The 16,478-nt window shown below is 38.0% G+C and overlaps 1 protein-coding gene across 1 annotated transcript in view; it reads left to right on the top strand.

Annotated features, from left to right (window-relative positions):
• The window catches only part of ATP2C2 (ATPase secretory pathway Ca2+ transporting 2), a 629,254-nt gene that overhangs the window by 59,027 nt on the left and 553,749 nt on the right, over positions 1–16,478 (top strand). The window contains exons 2-3 of the mRNA XM_044081473.1: positions 2,287–2,397; positions 11,223–11,339. Of these exons, the coding sequence (XP_043937408.1) occupies positions 2,287–2,397; positions 11,223–11,339 (228 nt within the window). The remainder of the gene's footprint in view (positions 1–2,286; positions 2,398–11,222; positions 11,340–16,478) is intronic.

Raw genomic sequence — 16,478 nt, 5'->3', positions numbered from 1 at the left:
TCACATTGCCTGTCCTTGAGTATACAAATAAGCACTCAGATGCAGATAACCTGCAGACAGCTGGAATGAGACCAGATAAAAGACAATTAATTGAACTTTACTGTATTGTAATGGCATTGAAAATAGAAAGAAAAATTAGCTACTGTTACTGTTTAGTGTAACAGGCATCAAAATAAATGGATTGTGTTTGACATTTTTTATTTTTATAACTTACAGGTACAAACACACTAATCTGTGGGAGAAAATACCCACTTACTATTAACAGCTGGTAATCAATCGAGGAACGGTTTTAACATGGGTCGAGGTAGGTGTACAGTATAATTCCCTACTACAACCATCTTCCCTACCTCGACCCATGTTAAAACCGTTCCTCGAGTGATTATAATGTCTTCGACATTTTCGTTTCCAACCTTATGCGTTCGACAATACAACAGTCGACCGAGTGATGTTCGCAAATTCAATAGTAAACCTTTGAAAGTACATAAGGTAGGGAGGAAGAGTGGTGGAAACCTACTTCACTCTTACTAGCCTAGACAGTCTAACACTATATTTTAAAGTGCCCCTGAAGAATTAGAAAACAAAGCAAAAGCTTCAACTCTGAGCAAATCCTGGAGTTAAGCACTAAAATGGATGCTCAGACAATGTTGGGTATGTGCAGCCATAATGAAATCAGTAGGTAGCATTTACATGCGGCAAAGGGGGCCTAGAGAACAATGAGAGCACCTAGGAAGGTAAAGCAACAGCTGATAGCAGCAGTGGGCTAGGTTCTAGGATCCCAGTATTTCAACTGGTGATAGCAGCAGTGGGCTAGGTTCTAGGATCCCAGTATTTTAACTGGTGATAGCAGCAGTGGGCTAGGTTCTAGGATCCCAGTATTTCAACTGGTGATAGCAGCAGTGGGCTAGGTTCTAGGATCCCAGTATTTTAACTGGTGATAGCAGCAGTGGGCTAGGTTCTAGGATCCCAGTATTTCAACTGGTGATAGCAGCAGTGGGCTAGGTTCTAGGATCCCAGTATTTCAACTGGTGATAGCAGCAGTGGGCTAGGTTCTAGGATCCCAGTATTTCAACTGGTGATAGCAGCAGTGGGCTAGGTTCTAGGATCCAAGTATTTCAACTGGTGATAGCAGCAGTGGGCTAGGTTCTAGGATCCCAGTATTTTAACTGGTGATAGCAGCAGTGGGCTAGGTTCTAGGATCCCAGTATTTCAACTGGTGATAGCAGCAGTGGGCTAGGTTCTAGGATCCCAGTATTTCAACTGGTGATAGCAGCAGTGGGCTAGGTTCTAGGATCCCAGTATTTCAACTGGTGATAGCAGCAGTGGGCTAGGTTCTAGGATCCCAGTATTTCAACTGGTGATAGCAGCAGTGGGCTAGGTTCTAGGATCCCAGTATTTCAACTCGTGATAGCAGCAGTGGGCTAGGTTCTAGGATCCCAGTATTTCAACTGGTGATAGCAGCAGTGGGCTAGGTTCTAGGATCCCAGTATTTCAACTGGTGATAGCAGCAGTGGGCTAGGTTCTAGGATCCCAGTATTTCAACTGGTGATAGCAGCAGTGGGCTAGGTCCTAGGATCCCAGTATTTCAACTGGTGATAGCAGCAGTGGGCTAGGTTCTAGGATCCCAGTATTTCAACTGGTGATAGCAGCAGTGGGCTAGGTTCTAGGATCCCAGTATTTCAACTGGTGATAGCAGCAGTGGTCTAGGTTCTAGGATCCCAGTATTTCAACAGGTGATAGCAGCAGTGGGCTAGGTTCTAGGATCCCAGTATTTCAAATGGTGATAGCAGCAGCGGGCTAGGTTCTAGGATCCCAGTATTTCAACTGGTGATGGCAGCAGTGTGCTAGGTTCTAGTATCCCAGTATTTCAACTGCTGATAGCAGCAGTGGGCTAGGTTCTAGGATCCCAGTATTCCTTGACTATCTGACATGTTCATCAGTTCAAAATGGAAGGTACAGGCTAGAAAGACTAATCTGGGGTATGTGCCAGCACTCGCAGAGCTCAACTGTGAAATGGATGACTGCCATGCCTAAGAGAGTTAGAAAGCAAAATGTTCAATAAAAGTGCATGTTTCAGTCTGTACAGGTTCCAAAACTAGTAAGCCATGCTTTAGAAAGAACTAAGAAAAAATGCTTGACTTGAAATTATTGGAATCTAAGTTGTATGTAAAATAATAATTTTATATTTCATTTTCTACTATTGGAAAATGTTTCCTGTGTTTTTTTTTTTGTCATGATTCTTTTCAAAATAACATTCCTAACTACTGCCATTCAAATATTAATACACAGCTTGAAGAATCATATGAATTAGAAATCCCAGAAAAAGATGATGACGTGAAAATGGTACCTTCAAAGGAAGCTTGCAAGCTAAGTGTGGAACAACTGGCCAAGGATTTACATGTAAGAACATTTAAAGACTTTTTGTTGTTGTAATATGTAAAATGTGTGTATCCTATCATTCTCTTTAAATTAACAGCGGAGAAAATAAGTTATTACTGTACAGTAAATTTTCTCTAATACAGTTCATCAGTGCGTACATTACTGGTTTGAAAACAGTGTAGGAGTATATTACCAATAACATTATTTTACATGTACTGGCTTCGTAAATTGAATGCTTAGCTGAGAAAGTAACATTTTACATCCAGGGTTCTCTTTGATATTTTGATCTTGCTAAGGTGGATTATTATTCCTGTATACTTCATACTGGCAGGACTCAAATTCATATATTGTGCCAGTTATACTGAGAGAGCTCAGTTTGTCTCAGTTTCTATGTAAAAAGGACAGCAAGACACTGGAAAGCAATCTAACTTAGTTACAGACCAGATAATTATAATCTTAATTATAAAAATGCTAGAAGAATACCATCAGGCATCCATGATGCATAATATAACCATACTGCCTGTCCTTTAGGCATGTTCTGCATTAATTGTCTTTGTGCTGAAAGAACACAGAGTTTAATTGCATCGTTGTTGTAGAATAAACAGATCTCAGTTGATTCATTGAAAGCTTATTTGCTGAAACTCATTTTGCTGAATCTCATTTCACTGAAATTAAGTAGTGTAGGTCAAATAAAATGTATATGCCCTTCTCCCCACTGTAGTGCAACCCTGGAGTTAATATCTATAGTTGGGGATGTGAGGGGGGCACAGCTTGCCACATTGGGGGGTGTTGGCTATTATATTTAGGAATCTCATTTCACTGAAAGTTAACAATATAAAACCAAAAGTAGGTGGGGGATACGCTGCCCACGCCTCCCTAATGTGGGGGGCTCTGCCCCCCCAGCTATATATACTAACTCCAGGGGCACACTACAGTGGGGAGAAGGGCATATACATTTTATTTGCCCAACACTACTTTCTTTCAGTGAAAGAGATTCAGCTAAATGAGTTTCAGCGAAATGAGCTTTCAGTGAATCAACCTAGATCCAAATAAACATATATGACAGAAAAATAGGCAAATAGTAAATCTGTTTTTTTTCTGTTTTTATTATCATAAGATAAATGCAGCCATGGTTGAAAGCAATATAAATATTTATGGAAAAACAAACATACACCTGCATGTTTTCTCTCATGTACTTGCACCTGTTCAAGCAGTTAATCTTTTTCCCTTGTTTAAAACAAGCTTACACTCAGGCAGCATTTTGACACATATATTACATTATTCAGCATTCTGTATCACAGCTATTCTTTGGCTCAGTCTTAAGCATGGTACCCAGTGGACATGAAATTACACACAGAGCAAAAAAATAAAGCAATAGATATGCCCACACACAACTCACAGGTACAGTAGCATGATAATACTGAAGATAAATATTCCTGCACGCAATATGTTAATGAGCAACACAGCAGTGCTACACGATTCAGAACAAAAAGGAGACAACATGCATTTATGTGTGTGCATGGAATCAAAGATCTGTGTAAAGTACAGCAGTCTTTTCAATGATCCTAATCAACCCAAGCGCTGTAAAGTCCATGATGGAATATTATAAAGTACAGCAGTCAACGCAATGATCCTAATCAACCCAAGCGCTGTAAAGTCCATGATGGAATATTATAAAGTACAGCAGTCTCTACAATGGCACTAATCAACCCAAGCGCTGTAAAGTCCATGATGGAACATTATAAAGTACAGCAGTCTGTGCAATGATCCTAATCAACCCAAGCGCTGTAAAGTCCATGATGGAATATTATAAAGTACAGCAGTCTGTGCAATGATCCTAATCAACCCAAGCGCTGTAAAGTCCATGATGGCATATGTGACCTCAGTGTCATCTGTGGGGGGGGGGGCATAGAAGAAGGTGCATTACTAATGTTTTGGAGAGAGGAAGTTATATGTTATACCTTCCACCAAGACAATTTTATGAATAAAGAAACTTCAGTTAGCGGATATACACAGATAAGGCACACATCCATTAAACACAAGTACAGTAGAGAAAATGGTGCTTGAAATGGGAAGAGAGAGAAATAAATCAAAGTTTTAGGGAAAAGATAGTAGACAAGATGTTCTGTTAGATTTTACCCTTATTTTGAGGTAAAAGATGACCTGTTATTTGTAAACAAAGACAAGGAGGAAATCCTACATCATTTCAACCATGCACACAACCCGTTCTTGTCATTTTTATGCATGGGGTTAGGTGTTACTTCAACAGTAACAATCTAGCGCCAAGGCTGACACTGCCAGGTAGCTAGCCCTGATGCAGTGTTCATTCATATCACTTACTCGCATGCACATTCACAACTATAGCCAGTTTACATTATCTAGTCCACCTACTTCATGTCTTTGTAGAACAAAAACACCAAAAATCAGGAAAAAAACAGGTCTTTTAGTGTAAAATGATTTAATTCACTATTCGTCAAAGGCGACTTCATCAGAAATACAATTCACTACTACTACAGAAATACACTTAAAATACTGTCAGCAAGTGAACAATTAATTGTATAACAAGCTGTTCAACTCATAAAACAATTATTCAGTTGAAGTGAACCATCAATAAACTTAGTCCCATAGACTACTATTTGCAGTAAAAAATGCATCTAAGTAAAAACTTTATCTTTTAATATTAACTTTTCTGTGTTTTAAAAAACATTTTATATTGACTGTGTCATTCAGCCCAGGATGTATGTAAAAAGCCAATCTCAGTTGCCATACCACTTCTTTCTGTTCTACTTTGTTCCTATAATCACCTCCCCTGATGTCCTTGTTCACTGACTCAAGAACTGAGAAGGTTAACTTTTTCCAGTTAGTGCACGTAGTGGAATGTTTGTACAAGGCATTGTTGACATTTTTTGTTCTTATAGCATACAAATATTCAAGAATACATGTCCTCAAACTTCTAGTGGACATTCCCACGTAGAACGCTGGACATCCACTACACATAGCCAAATAGACAGTACCTTCACTACCACAATCTAGTCTACCTGGAACAGTGATGTTTAAATCAAGGTGTTGCAAAAAAATATAAGAACCAGTGTGGATGTACCTACATACTTTACATCCCATACACTTATGCATACCTCTGTTGTTTACTCCTAAACAATGGGAAGCATGTCCCCTCTCCAACATATCCTTGATGTTACAATTTTTCTTGTACACAAAACAAGGCCCCTCACCCAATACATTTACCATGTCACCATTACCAAAATGACTTTCCAATTCTCGTTAATAATTTTACAAATCTGATTGTTGTCCAAACTCATGTCCAAACAAAACCTAGGTTTGCTCTGACCTACACCATCCATATATGTTCTTTTTATAAAAACTTTTAACAAAATGCGGGGAAAATCATTCCCCCTTCTAGAGATAATCTTGCTGGCAGCTTTGTCCAGTAAATCTCTAGGATAGCCCCTATCCAAAAATAACCTTTTAATAAACTGAACCTCCTCAAAAAAGGTGGTGTCATCCATGGTCATCCGTGAAGCCTGGATGAACTGGCCACGGGGAATGTTCTTTTTAGTAAAGGTGGGGTGGTTACTTTTGTAATGTACATAGCTGTTACAAAAAGTATTTTTTCAGTGAATACTACAGTAAACCTCATTTGTAATAGCTTCCCACCCAATAGTCACAGCCAGGAATGAAATTCACGACCAAAACCATTTAAGGTGAATGTTAAAATTCAGTAGTTAGCACTTAAAGCATCTACGAAACCATCTACACTAAAACCTTCCTTTTTAACAATAAAAAACAGGTCATCTACAAACCTTTTATAAAAGACGACCTTGTCATATAAATCTACACTACGCAAAATTTCCAACTCCCACCACCCAAAAACCAAACTTGCATAAGTGGGACCTACAGTGGCACCAATGGATATGCCTGACAGTTGTTTATAGAAATTACCATTGAACATAAAATAAATGTGCTCCAGTAGTAAATCTAACAACAAGGTGTAAGTGATCACACTGTGGTTACTCAAATTGGTGTACTTACATGGATGGTGTAGGTCCGAACAAACCTAGATTTTGTTTGGACATGAGTTTGGACAACAACCAGATTCGTAAAATTATTAACGAGAATTGGAAAGTCATTTTAGGTTATGGAGACATGGTAAGTGTATTGGGTGATGTGCCTTGTTTTGTGTACAAGAAAAATTGTAACATCAAGGATATTTTGGAGAGGGGACATGCTTGGTATGCATAAGTGTATGGGATGTAAAGTATGTAGGTACATCCACACTGGTTCTTATATTTTTTTGCAACACCTTGATTTCAACATCACTGTTCCAGGTAGACTAGATTGTGGTAGGTACTGTCTATTTGGCTATGTCTAGTGGATGTCCGGCGTTCTACATGGGAATGTCCACTAGAAGTTTGAGGACATGTATTCTTGAACATTTGTATGCTATAAGAACAAAAAAATGTCAACAATGCCTTCTACAAGCATTCTACTACATGCACTAACTGGAAAATATTCACCTTCTTGGTTCTTGAGTCAGTGAACAAGTACATCAGGGGAGATGATTATAGGAACAAAGTAGAACAGAAAGAAGTGGTATGGCAACTGAGATTGGCTTCTTACATACATCCTGGGCTGAATGACACAGTCAATATAAAATGTTTTTTTAAAAAACAGAAAAGTTAATATTAAAAAATAAAGTTTTTACTTAGATGTATTTTTTACTGCAAATAGTAGTCTATGGGACTAAGTTTATTGATGGTTCACTTCAATTGAAGAATTGTTTTATGAGTTGAACAGCTTGTTATACAATTATTTGTTCACTTGCTGACAGTATTTTAAGTGTGTTTCTGTAGTAGTGAATTGTATTTCTGATGAAGTCGCCTTTGATGAACAGTGAATTAAATAATTTTATGCTAAAAGACCTGGTTTTCTCCTGATTTTTGGTGTTTTTGTTCTACATTTTTCTTTGGTATACACTGTTGCTGTTCCTGCTGCTTTTCGTTTTACTTCATGTGTTTGAAATGTGGGATGAAACCAGAGCACCAGAAGAAAACCCACATGAACACATGGAGGACATGCAGACTCCTCACAGCCAAGAATCAAACCAAATAACCTCTAGCTGTGAGGTGACAATGCTATACATTGTGCCACTGTGCTGCCCAACATTCTACATCAGTTACTAGCACCAAAACCTAATTGTATATTAATGATGAAGCTATCCCATAGTCACATATTAGGTCAGCAGCTTATGGACAAAACTACTACCCAGGTAAGATTAAAGAGATTAAATTTCTATGCTTCCTGCCCAGAATGTCAGATATTTAAGTGTCCACTGAACCCTATGGCTAGTATTGAACTACATTTTAAACAGAATGCTATGGACATTGTAGGGCACAAATAACATCTAGCAATGGGTATCAGTACATGCTAGTACTAATAGACTAAGCTACAAAACTCCCCAGAAAAGGTCCTTTACTGAAAGCTAATGTTAAGGTTATTACTAGAGAATTGGTATGGTAATTCTACTGAGTGGGTGGCCCTAAGGAGATACTCATACCTCTCAACGTCTTAGAGCAAGAAATCTGGACAAGGCCATAAATAATAGGGGAAAGACCCCAAAATAGGAACACTTTTTAAATATTGCTCTTACAAACTTAGAACATTGATAAAATAACAAATTTTGCATTAACATGGATTTTCTAAAGGGTATGAAGTCTGAAACTCAAATGTTTGTCATTGTTTTCTGACTTCAACCATCAATGAATCGCCAGTGATTTGCCAGAAAACCACAATTTTATTTGAAACTGACTAGAAATGTGAGGCAAAAATCTGGGCATTCTGTGAAAATCTGTACAGTTGAGAGGTATGGAGATACTTACTGGTCAGAGCCAGGAGTATTATATTAGTTAGGTCATTGCTTTAAAGCAAACCGTTAAAGACTTTAGTCTACAATTCACAGATTGCTGGACACAGAAATCCATCCAAAGGAATGTTATTGATGCAGATGTTAAGAACCAAGACCAGCTGACATTCTATTTGTTGTATACAGAATAAAAGGTCCATAAGATTCAGATAATTTTATTCCATTTGAATGTTTGGATGGCAGTATTACAAAGGATTGCTCAGAATTCCTAAATAAACTTGGGAAAAAGATGAGGAATCATGTAAAAGTCTGATAGAACACTACATCGATTTGTAGACTAGAGTAAAATTGGTTATGACAGTAATAAAGGGACACATACAAAAAGCACAGGAAATACAGGATCAAATAATAATAAACATGTCTGATTTGAAGAATTTAACTGAGGATCCCAGAGAATCTCTCTGAATTCCAGTTACAAGAATCCTTGTCAAAAGTACAAAAGCAGGAAATAAGAATTATTTATTAAGTACTAAAAGAGTGTTGTCAGACATGCATGGGAGAATTTCACAGACGGAGCATAACCCAGAGACAGTATTTGGAGCGATGATAGACATCAGAGAGTACCAGAGTCACAGAAACAGTAAGAGAAGTTGTGTAAAAGATGCTCCAGCTAGGACTGACAAAAGAACCACAGAGTCAGCAAGAAAGTACTAGCTCCTAATGCTGCTGAAAGTTTCTGTAACAACTTTATGAAACTGAACAGCATTTCAAAATATGATTGTTATAAAGCCGCTGTGGTACAGCATTGTTACCTCACAGCAAGAGGTTCTCCTGCCCGATTCTGTGTGGAGTCTGCATGTCCTCCCCGTAGTCGAGTGGCCTCTGAAAGACATGAGTGAATGGGTGTGCCTTCGCTGAAGGTTGGGTGTTGGGCTGGCAACTCGGCACCATAAAAATCGACTGCCAATCATTAGTGGACTGGAGTTCCACTGTGGTGACCCCTAACCGGGAAAAAAGACAAACATTCTATGCCTAGAATATTATAGTTATTAAAGACTTAGGACAGGCCACATATTTAACAACACTAAACTTGGGAAATTGGGTGTTTTGAGATACCTCTTTTCCCCAAATAACAGCCTTTGTAACCCCTGCATATTTCAATATGGAGTGCTATGACTGATGCCTTAGCCACCTTTCAGGGACTAATATTTGCTGCACACCTGAGCAATATGGTAATTCATGCAGAGGGCTTAGTAAATTGGGTATGGAGGAACAGGGGATGGTAAGAGGATAACTGATAAAAATATACACCACAAAAAATGTCCTGTTTGCTCTACTAAAAGATAGGCAAATGTTTTTCTTGGAGTAGCTGGATACTACAGCAGCTTTGTACTTAACTTTGTAACTATTGCATGTCCTTTGACATATCTCACAAAAGGAAATCCTCCTCTCAAACAAGGAATGGTCCTGAAAGGCAGATAGAACTTTCAGTGAATTAAAAAGAATAGAATGCTTTGTTTGAGCCCATGATAGTGACTCATCACTTTACTGGAGAATTTACCCTGTACATGGGTGCATAAGAATCAAGCTTTCAAAACAGTATTGTCTCAAGGTATTCAAGGTGAGGAACAACCTGTGCGCTGTATCAACTGAAAATTAAGTAATATGGAAAAAAGATGCTCAGCCATAGAAAGAGAGAGAGAGAGAGAGAGTGAGAGAGTGAGATTATCTAGCTATAAAGTGAACCTATTATTCATTGAAACGCTGTCATTAGGCACTTCGATCTTGTAACTGATCATGCTCCATTACAGAAGATACACAAGTAGCAAGATGGCAACATAGTATTATAACACTAAACACAATCCCTAAAACTGTTTCAATACACAGTATCCCATAGACCTGACTTGGCTAAAAAATGTCCGTAAATTGATGTGGTCCAAATAACCAATCACTGTAAGTGATTTAGTATGAGGTGGGAATAGAGCTAATATCTTCTATATGGGAAAAGGTGGACTGTGACTTTAACACAACAATTGAATTAGGCAGTCAGTTGTGTTCATTTAGTAATGAGATATTGTGATACTTAATGGCCAAGATTCATGGAGTTCAGCAACCCATCTGTGGTCAGTTATTGATGTGGCCTGAGACTACCTCAAGTGAAGTTTATTTTTGCAGCTGAAACTGAAAGGAAGGCCTAGTAGGGCCTGCAGCTGTGATTCATTGTTTCAACCACATCTGCATGGAGAAGCTCTTTTAGAATGCTGCCATGAAACATAAAGTCTTGTGTGGAGGTACTGTTCACCGTGTACACATTCTGCACAAAGGTGACTAGGCTGTTTTACAGTTTCTTCTATTTTTAATGGACTTGGGCATCCATTGTGCTTTCAGACCTGTTCGTGAATGCATAAATCACATATACTCTCACACCTGCATGTGTCTCAGGAACATTATTTCTGGTAAAATGCTAAAGTGTACAAGTTCTAGATTTGCTCAGTATCATTAACGTTATATAAGCTCTGAGCCCTGATTAGGCCAACATCGAAGTATAGATACGTTTTGTATAGAAAACTCATATGTAAAGAAAAAATCTCATTCTCTAAATGCGTATACTGGTTATGAGGAGACTTTATACTCACATAGGAGGCTCTCGAAAATATTTTATTCCCTCACAATTTATAGAGTGAATGTAAAGTTGATTTTGCAATAAATAAAAATAAGGGATAAGACATGTATTTCTGATATCCATCCAGGGTAATGCATAACTGGAATTTCCTACATTATATTATGGAGAATTACCAATCCTTAGATGTTTTTAAAAATCTTGAACAATTATGTAGACACAAAAGGCTGATGGGGTAGTTTATGGAATGTTTTTTGGTATGCCTTTTAGATTTCTTTTCTTTTTGTATGATATGATAAACACATAGTATGTTGTGGTATGGTAAGTGAAAATGTTGTACCTTTTCAGGTTGACATACAGGAAGGATTATCAGAGAATTCGGTAACCCAGCGCAGAAAAAAACATGGTTGGAATGAATTCATGCCAGATCAAAGTGAACCTATATGGAAAAAGTATCTAGAACAGGTAAGTTGTTTCATTTTTGTGAAGACGTTAACAGCTGAATGTTATTTGCGTATGCATTCCTTAAGCTGTTAACTTGAAACAGATCATAGCTGTTGTCCACACTGGAATCTTTGTGAGTTGTTCATATTAAAGATAAAAAAAAGCAAAGCAAGGATCAGAAGTTGGGTAGTGAGAGAGAGGTTTTGCACAGTGAGATAGATGATACAGTTCTTTTGTGCTTGCTGCAGTACTAGTGTTAGGGTTTAACTTCCTTCCAGCTGGTTAAGAGTTAGTAGGGCTGCTGTATTTGGTGCTGAGTTAATTCATGTTTACTAAGTTAAATGTTACTAAATAGCTCAGGAACTCATTAGAGGTTATAAATGGGCTTTACTTCTCATGGCCTTTTTCTATAACTAAAATCCCCCAAGAGCTCATCTATTTGACTTTTAAAGTGCTACAGAGACTTAAACATTCCAACCACAAATGGTAGGTTATTCCCAAGTTTAGCTACTCTTATTTAAAAAACATTTTGCTTTCTTACTTCCATGATATTTGTTGACATGTTTTAGCAAACTGCTTCTTTGTCTGTGGATATGCAAAATAAAACTAATTCCCATAGCTGTCTCATCTTTCAAATATTTATATGCACAAATTATGTTAGTGCTATACATTCTTTAATATCATGCAGTTTTAGGAATTCTAGCCTCTCATCATAACAGAAGTAATTTAGGAAGCATAAAACTTCTGATATCTCTAGAGTTATACATACAAAAGCCAACGTCATAGTCTATCTCATGTAGTATAAGACTCTTAAAACCTCCTTACATATATTTTTATAATACAGAAACTGCTTTTAACCATTTCCTTTATATTTGCTTAAGTCCAGTGTATTACTAACAGCCAGACCCAAGTCTTTACAAATCAGAACACATGGTTATTATGTCGTTAAAGACACCATAAGCATATGACATGACATTTTTTTTGCTGTAGTCCATCTTATTATTCTGAAACCATATAAGCAATAACTCTATGTAGGACTGCAATTTTTTTGGTCACTTGTCGTCACTATATCAACTACATTTGCACCGGTTGCATATTTTGCATCTCATATATTTTCTGTGGTCAGCACTGTAACCACGAACAAATTAAATCAGAATAGACTCCAGTACAGACCCATGAAAAATAACCCCTCTTAACCTCAAAAGGTTTTGATACTAAGTTTTTAATATGTACATTGTTGTTTAACCACTCTTTAGTCTAGCAAATGTAACGACGTCCTATAATTTGAAAGGTATGAATGAAATGTGTGGCACATAATCAAAAGACATAACAAAATCCAAAAATGTTATATTCACATCAAAACCTATTTCAGCTGCAACCACGAACAATGGATAAATTGTCCAAAGCCAACTTCATGCTACTCAAGTCAGAAGTGACAAACTTCATGACACCCATGCAGATGGGAACTGAAAGTTTGACTGCTGAGTCCTACACTAAGGCACTGTACGAGCACATCCACTCATGCACGAATCATGCCATCGCAAATAGAACCAAGATACTCTCCCCCAAAAAAAGGAAGCCAATCTGGTGGTTCCCTGCCATAAGCAAACTTTACAACAAAAGGAAGAAACTGTTGCAGAAAAGAGAAAAATCCCAGGATGCAAAAAAACTCCCTTACCAGCCTCAGTAAGAAGCTGAGATCCCTCATAAAATCCTTCAAAGCTAGTTATGAAAATACAATTGGCAAAGATTCGAAAGACAACCAGAAGGCATTCTTTAACTATGTCAAGAATCTAAATGGCAATGCTCAGATCTGCTCTGAGCTACAACAGAATGGCATTAAATATACTGATCCCAAGGATATTGCCAATATCCTGGCAGATCAATTCAGTGCCAACTTCACCCCCCTCTCACCCCCTAAATGACCCATCTCAATACTGGAAGATTACCAAATTCCGTTAATAATGCCCACACAGGTAAAAAATGCACTCTCCAAAGCTAAGAATACAGCATCCATGGGACCAGATGACATCCTGGGCTGTGTATTACATGAACTGCAAAATGAATTGGTACCTCACCTAAGTGTCATGTTTAATCATAGTGTCACCTTGGATCCCGGGAACTACCGCCCTATCAGTCTGACAAGCCTGATCTGCAAGGCCATGGAATGTATTATCAAGGAACTTATAAACAAAGACAGTGGCAACCTTCAAACACTGGCCCCCTCCCAGTTTGGGTGCGTGAAGGGCCGATCTTGTCTCCTGAACCTGATTGACTTCTTTGAATCAGTCTCCAGAGCCATGAACAAGGGTAAGGCAGCCCACACTGCCTATCTGGACCTCGCCAAGATCTTTGACACCATCCCCCACTTTGGAATCATAGCTAGATTTACTAAGCTGGGCATTAATCCCTACATCACTCAATGGGATGCCAACTGGCTTACTGACAGAACCCACACTGTAAAAGTCGCTGACTCCAAATCCAGCTCCAGACAAGTGACAAGTGGTGTACCTCAGGGTTCAATCCTGGGACCGCTCTTGTTTGACATCTATGTCTCTGAAGTACAGGCCAACACTAAGGAATTCTGGCTAACAAAGTTTACAGGTGACTGCAAACTGGGAGCCATTATTGAATCCCAGATAATGTGGATGCTCTACAAAAGGGCCTTACAAAAACAGATGCTTGGTGCCAGAGTCATGGGTCCAAGCTCAATGCCAAGAAATGTATAGTTATCCCCTTTGGGAAAAAAGATGTACCCATGAATTACCACATAGGTGGCAGTACACTAAACACTGAAAGTGTGATAAGAGACTTAGGGACACAGGTGGACAGTGGTCTCACCTTCGATAACCACATTGCCACAACAGTCAGAAAATCCTTCTGTGTGGCACACCTCATCACTAAGGGCTTTTCATCCAGAAAAAAGGAGGTCATTGTCCCACTGTACTCATCCCTCATTAGATCCATTATAGAATACAATGCCTCATTTGGTATGTACCTCTCAAGACATCTGCAACAACTGGAAAGGCCGCAGAAATACCTCACTAAAAGAATCACAGGCCTAAACCAGATGCTCTATGCTGACCACTTTAAAAAACTCCAGCTATACTCTGTCACATATCATCTACTCAGAGGCGATCTCTGCTTAACATACAAGGCTATGTCAAACCCAGAGCTGTTGGACATGCTTCACTTAAAGATATCCCAATTCCTCAGAGCCACATGCTCCAGGTATCTAAACTGTGTCATCACAATAAACAAAACATGCTGGAGGGATAGATTCCTGACCCAGAGACTTCCCAGACTCTGTAATAGACTGCCGATATATGTCAAGCAGAGCATCTCTTTGGCCCTCTTCAAAAGGAACCTTGATGATTGGATGGGAGAAAGGAAATTCACCCCGGGGATCATATCAGTCGCCCTGCTAGACAGGGGTTGGGAAAGTAAATAGTGTGGGAAGAAATAGCCAGGGAATTGTTATGGCTAGGCTTGTATAGGCTCTAGGGCCGATAGCCTAGTACCAACCTATGGACCTATGAACCTATGAACCTATAAAAGTACATAAGCTTTAAAATACTACCATGTTGATTGATGCCTCTTAGTAAAATCATTTTAATTAATTATTTTAATATAATACTTTCATAATGTTTTTCCAAGATGAATCTCAAACTAGTAGGCCTATGTTTTTCAAATGAAATGAGATACCATAAAGGGCTTAACACATTATCCCTTTACTCAGTTTATTATTTGCTCTCGCAGTGTGATCTATGCTGCCTTGCATTTTGTGCCATTAGGGACCCCATCCAACTTTATCTCCTGCATGTTTGTAAGTCAAACAGCTCCACTAATGCCATAATTAAGGATGTGAATCTCTACCAGCACATAAATTTTCATCTAGCCCCTGTCTCACCTCTGGAACAGACCTTCCCTGCAAGTTAAACAAAGTATGACTGGAGCATCTTTCAGATTTAGCTTGTATGACTGGATGGACACTCAGATTTACTCTTGGATCAATTTTTTTTGTCCTTTGTGATAACTGGGGTACGTCATGAGGTAAGTATTTGTTGATAAGGGGAGGTGCTTCATGTGGGTGAATGTTGACCAGGCATAAGTGGTCTAGTGACTCAATTGCTTTGTATTTCATATAATCCTGTGAACAAATACAGTATTTAATTTCATGAAAAAAATCTGTTTAAGCCACCTACACCAAGAGAAGAATATTTATTAACTACTCGATTGTCTAAAATTTGCAGGACATACATCCATCATTATCTAAATGTTAATTATTATAAACAGGGGACACGTGTTTAGAAATAACTAGTAAACACATCCTACTATTTTGCTTTGCTTAGTTGTGATAGTGCCATTTTAAGTATAATACTGCTGTTATTTTCATCTGAATAATGTCTAATGTGTTTACATAAAGATTTTTATTTTCCTAAGCATGCCTTGGAAGAGTTTTCATATACATGCTCTTAGACTTCCTAGCCCTGACTAGAACCTCTGGTATGCATTGATCCTAGTCTCTGATTAAATTCTTGATATGCATTGAAATATAGTTTATAGTACTTAAATAAATGTTATTATGGCACTTTACAGTGTTTTGAATGTGCCTTTTTAGACTTTGTTCAAACCAAATTTGTACGTTGCATTTTCCTGTTCCAGTTGTAGCCTACCTCATCTTTGTTGTATTACTCCATGGTATAATAAAGACCCTCATATATTTTACAGTAATTTATTAAAAGTAAAAATAACAATTGCTGATTTCCACACTGTTTGAAAACAAGATCACATGGATGTTATCAGTTCAAGTTTATGTTCTTATTTCCTAAGTACAATTGCAAACACAACAAACAGTACAAATTAAAAAAACACATGAAATAAAACTGCATTAATACTTACTATTGAAACATATTTGTTGATAAGAATACAGGAATAAAACAAAATACAAATAAAACATAAGCTTGTAATAAGACTAACTCTGTATTACTTAAAATATGTATTTTTGCAAGGAAACTGTTCCTGCTGAACCCCAGTCAGATTACTCATCCCCACATCCAAGATCTTTACATAAACTATCCAAGAGATGCTAAAAATCCAGATTGTATACCCCCAGAAACTCCTTTACTCACCACCAATGATAAAGAAAATTGTGACATA

This window comes from Protopterus annectens, chromosome 8.part0 (genome assembly GCF_019279795.1).
Source record: "Protopterus annectens isolate FY-2018-M chromosome 8.part0, PAN1.0, whole genome shotgun sequence".
NCBI lineage: Eukaryota > Metazoa > Chordata > Ceratodontiformes > Protopteridae > Protopterus > Protopterus annectens.
This window is presented reverse-complemented; position numbering and strand designations above follow the sequence as displayed.